Source organism: Apis dorsata, unplaced genomic scaffold (genome assembly GCF_000469605.1).
Source record: "Apis dorsata unplaced genomic scaffold, Apis dorsata 1.3 scaffold_73, whole genome shotgun sequence".
Taxonomy (NCBI): Eukaryota; Metazoa; Arthropoda; class Insecta; order Hymenoptera; family Apidae; genus Apis; species Apis dorsata.
In genome coordinates this window covers 84,841-90,287 of record NW_006263371.1, presented here as the reverse complement: position 1 = coordinate 90,287, position 5,447 = coordinate 84,841, and the positions used below count along the sequence as shown (strand labels likewise).

Sequence of the window (5,447 nt, the reverse complement as noted above, 5' to 3'; positions counted from 1 at the left end):
ATTAATTTTATGTAAAAATTACATTAGTAATCATATATCATATCTGACTTAAATGTTAAAAAATATCTATATGCAAATAAGTATCATAATTAATTAAAAGTACTAATAAATTCCAAATTCATAGCAATAATAATTAAAGAAATGTATATTAGTGATACTAGCTTAGAGATCAACCTATTAATTAATTTTATGTAAAAATTACATTAGTAATCATATATCATATCTGACTTAAATGTTAAAAAAGAGCTATATGCAAATAAGTATCATAATTAATTAACAGTACTAATAAATTCCAAATTCATAGCAATCATAATTAAAGAAATGTATATTAGTGGTACTAGCGTAGAGATCAACCTATTAATTAATTTTATGTAAAAATTACATTAGTAATCATATATCATATCTGACTTAAATGTTAAAAAAGAGCTATATGCAAATAAGTATCATAATTAATTAACAGTACTAATAAATTCCAAATTCATAGCAATCATAATTAAAGAAATGTATATTAGTGGTACTAGCGTAGAGATCAACCTATTAATTAATTTTATGTAAAAATTACATTAGTAATCATATATCATATCTGACTTAAATGTTAAAAAAGATCTATATGCAAATAAGTATCATAATTAATTAAAAATATTAATAATTCCAAATCTATAGCAATAATAATTAAAGAAATGTATATTTTGTAGTGATGCTAGCTTAGAAATCAATCTATTAATTAATTTTATATAAAAATCACATTGGTAACATATATCACATCTGATTTAAATCTTAAAAAATATCTGTATACAAAAGTATCATAATTAATTAAAAATATTAATAATTCCAAATTCATAGCAATAATAATTGAATACAATTAGAAAAATGTGTTTATAAATGTGTATTTTTGTATTGATGAATGAATAATAGTTTAGAGATCAACCTATTTATTTAATTATTATAATATAATTAATTATATAACAATTAATTAATTTTATGTAAAAATCACATTGATATATCTGACTTAAATGTTAAAAAAGTATCACAATTAGTTAAAACCTAAAAAATTCCTAATAAATTCCAAATCCATAGCAATATCGATACTTAATCTAAGGTAAATCTAATCGTCGAACGTGTTTTTTAAATGGAAATTTGTTCGCCAGATGGCGGGCCAGGATCCAAAATTTCAGAAGGAGGCCGCGGACCAAAACTTCGATTACATGTTCAAGCTGCTGATCATTGGGAACTCGTCTGTTGGTAAAACGTCCTTCCTGTTCCGCTACGCGGACGATTCCTTCACCTCGGCCTTCGTATCGACCGTGGGCATCGATTTTAAGGTGAAAACGGTTTTCAGACACGACAAAAGGGTCAAGCTACAGATCTGGGTCAGTATACATTCTCGCGTAATTTGTTACGCCGCTTCTTTCGAAAGAAATCGCAAAATTCCAAAGATAAAATTATTCTCTTCCTTTCTTCTCTTTGCTTTCAATTTAAAATAGATATAAAATATATAAAGAATATAAAAAGAAAAATACGTAATTGCATTTTGGACATTTTTCAAAATATTTACGATAAAAAAAATAAATCGTAAAATTTTTGAAAGAGGAGAGAAATATTTTTCACCAATCATTCTATTCAATTTCACAAATAAAATACAATAGGTTGAAAGTCGTAATATTTACCTTCACCCACGCTTGGCATCATTTGTTATTCAACTCCGTGCGTATTATCGTGTTTACGACTTGTTTATTTCAAATTATTTAAAATCATATTTCCTCCTTGCACAAAAAAATAATTTACTAATTTAGAAGGAAAGAAAGAAAAGAAGGAATTGATCCACACATGTCACAAAATTTCACGAAGAATTCGCCTTAACCGATCATATCGATTCATTTCGAACGATCTTTAATGTCAATCCCGTTAATCGTTATCAATTGTATTTTAGGACACTGCAGGTCAGGAAAGATACAGAACAATAACGACGGCCTATTACAGAGGCGCGATGGGCTTCATCCTAATGTACGATATCACGAACGAGGAGTCGTTCAATTCGGTGCAAGATTGGGTAACGCAGATCAAAACGTACTCGTGCGACAACGCCCAGGTGATCTTGGTCGGCAACAAGTGCGACATGGAGGACGAAAGGGTGATCACCACCGAGAGAGGCAAGCAATTGGCGGACCAACTGGGCGTCCAGTTCTTCGAGACGTCGGCCAAAGAGAATATTAACATTAAGGTAAAGAAAAAAAGATTGATCTAACGATATTTTTAAAAAAATTGAAAAAAAAAGTTACAAAGAATTTTCTCACAAGTTTTTAAAATCAACTTTCGTCTTTCAATTTTCCAAAAAAAGATTCGAACGAAGGTTTAAACGAGAAACAATAATTTGTCGTATTCGATCCAAAGATCTAAAATTTGTGCAAAAGTTTTTAAAATCAACTTTCGTCTTCGAATTTTCCATTTCCAAGAAGAAATTCGAACGAAGGTTTAAACGAGAAACAATAATTCGTCGTATTCGATTCGTTCGATCCAAAGATCCGGATCGAAACCTGAATAAAGTTTCGAGAGCAGGTAGCAATTTTCATCTTCGAATTTTCCATTTCCAAGAAGAAATTCGAACGAAGATTTAAACGAGAAATTAATTCGTCGTATTCGATTCAAAGATCTGAAATTTGTGCGAAATTTTTTAAAATCAACTTTCATCTTCGAATTTTCCAAGAAGAGATTCGAACGAAAATTTAAACGAGAAACAATAATTCGTCGTATTCGATTCGTTCGATCCAAAGATCCGGATCGAAACCTGAATAAAGTTTCGAGAGTAGGTAGCAATTTTCATTTTCGAATTTTCTATTTCCAAGAAGAAATTCTAACGAAAATTTAAACGAGAAATAATAATTCGTCGTATTCGATTTGTTCGATCCAAAAATCTGAATCGAAACCTGGATAAAGTTTCGAGAGTAGGTAGCAATTTTCATTTTCGAATTTTCCATTTCCAAAAAGAAATTTGAACAAAGATTTAAACAATAATTCATCGTATTCGATCCAAGATCTGAAATTTGTCCGAAAGTTTTTAAAATCAACTTTCATCTTCGAATTTTCCATTTCCAAGAAGAAATTCGAACGAAGGTTTAAACGAGAAACAATAATTCGTCGTATTCGATTCGTTCGATCCAAAGATCCGGATCGAAATCTGGATAAAGTTTACAAGAGCAGGTAGCAATTTTCATTTTCGAATTTTCCATTTCCAAAAAGAAATTCGAACAAATGTTTAAACAATAATTCGTCGTATTCGATCCAAAGATCTGAAATTTGTGCGAAAGTTTTTAAAATCAACTTTCGTCTTCGAATTTTCCAAAAAGAGATTCGAACAAACATTTAAACAATAATTCATCAAAGATCGAAACCTGGATAGAGGTAGATAGATCAGGTTTTTGCAAGCCACCTTTTTATGAAAGTCGCGTATACAGAACGCGTACATAGCATAGAAACCATTTTCATTTTTCTTTCCTCGCCTGTTTACCAGCCCATTATCCCAACTTAAACCGAGCGCAGGTTGAAAAAACGTTATCGGCGTCACGTTTCCTACTCACGTTTATTTCTATCCGCAACGTGTGTGTAAACACGGTTACCTTCCAGATATCCTCGATTATTCGATCCCGAGCCCATTAATCATCAGCAACGGGTCGAATCTATTCACACCGACGTAATCGACGTTCGTCCGATCGATTTTCCCGCCCACTATTGCGACTACCTTGAGACCTACCTCGTCGTGACGTAGCTCGTGCTTTTTTTTTTTTCATCAGACTCAATTTTAAACGGAATGAAAATAGGATGTTACACATCCTAGTAACGCAAATACACTTCGATTAATGAGAAAAAAAACGTCTAACTCGCGAGGGAATTAATTGCGAGTTTATTGTTGCACAACAGTGAGCATAGATATAAACTAAATTTAAATTTTTCGATCAATTAGGCGTCGATTGATTATTTTCGAAGCTTCTAAAATCTAAGCTTTTAAAGACTAAACTACGTAGAAGAATTTGGTTCGAAAGGAAATGTTGACGAGAGATCTAATCATTTCTCATCCGCAGACGGTGTTCGAGCAGTTGGTGGACATTATATGCGACAAGATGAGCGAATCCCTGGACAATGATCCGACCCTAATCGCGGGCGGAATGGGCCAGGCGAAGGGTCAACGGCTCACCGACCAGCCGACGAATCCAACAGACGACAATTGTAATTGCTAAGAACGTGGACGCCCATCTACGATCGCTAATCCAAGAGAAATATTAAGAGGAACGATAATCGACGAGAAGAGTAAAAAAGTATAAGGAGAAAAGGAAGAAGAAAAAGGAAGAAGAAGAAGAAGAATAAATATTAGAAGAGAAACGCGTGTATGTCTATATGTACATGTGTGCGTATGAACGCTGTATGCGTATGTGACCCGTGTGTATCCATAGTGTATACATGTATGCGTGTGCATGAAGAGAGGAGAAAGCGCGAAAGAGAGGGAAGAGGAGGAGGAGGAGGGGAAGGAGGAAGGTCGAGCGAGTAAACACTTCGGTTCACATTGCTTCTTCTCGTCTTTGTTTTTCTCCGGCCGTTCTTCGTTCCGCTCTTCTTCTTTCCTCCTTTCTCGATCGATATATTTATATATGTACACATAAAATATTATGTATATGCGCAAGGGCGAAAACTGCGAAAACTATCGATCGATTGTTCGAAAAACGTTTCGTTTCGATAATTTTAAATTCTTATTTCGAATTCTTCTTATTTCGAAAAATATCTTATTCCAAGATCTTATTTTTTTTTAACGTTTTAAATTTCATTCTCTTCGACTCTTTGTTTGTTTTGAATTTACTATCTAACGGAATGTTAGATAATATAGCCCGAGTTATATTCGACGTTCACTTGAAAAATTAGAGAAAAGCTCGAGTTTTTTTTTTACATAATAAATTCTTTTTTTTTTTAATAATCGTTTTGACGTTCTCGAAGATCGATTCACTGACTTACTATTTATTAGTCACGCGATTCGCCCTGTATAATACATATATAAATATGTATGACGATTGTAGCCTGATTGCGCGGAGGTGTCATCGAGCTAATCCGAGTCCGATCACGAGCAGACGTTGCAGTTTTTGTTTTTGTTTTTTTTTTTCCTTGGGTTCGACGGGGAAACTCGAAAAGAGAGATTTCAGGAAGATGAGCATTTGCAAAGAGCGAATCCTGAATCCTGAATTGTTCGTGACAAGAAAAAGAATAAAAAAAAAAAAACGCGTTTAAATTTACCGCCTTTTTCGTCCGAACGGTTGCTGATTCTTGTCGCTTTTGATTTCCAATTTCTTTCTTGCACACATTCGCTCGGTTAACACTTTCTTTAAAAAAAAAAAAGAAGAAAAAGAAAAAGAAAAATTACATCAAATTACACCGAATTCGTGTATTTTGAAAAATTAATCAAATCT

At 32.9% G+C, this 5,447-nt stretch overlaps 1 protein-coding gene across 5 annotated transcripts in view; it reads left to right on the top strand.

Moving 5' to 3' along the window:
• LOC102676501 (ras-related protein Rab-3) overlaps positions 1 to 4,505 on the top strand; it is a 12,152-nt gene extending 7,647 nt beyond the window's left edge. For 3 of the 5 annotated variants that reach the window (XM_006610259.2, XM_006610258.2, XM_031507987.1), the window contains exons 2-4: positions 1,149 to 1,370; positions 1,931 to 2,221; positions 4,077 to 4,505. In XM_006610259.2, coding sequence (XP_006610322.1) covers positions 1,149 to 1,370; positions 1,931 to 2,221; positions 4,077 to 4,232 — 669 coding nt within the window. In that variant the 3' untranslated portion in view covers positions 4,233 to 4,505. Of the gene's footprint in view, positions 1 to 1,045; positions 1,100 to 1,147; positions 1,371 to 1,930; positions 2,222 to 4,076 lie in introns of those variants that run through there. The other 2 variants (XM_031507988.1, XM_031507986.1) reach the window with 2 other exon arrangements.
• The last annotated feature ends 942 nt before the right edge of the window (positions 4,506 to 5,447 follow it).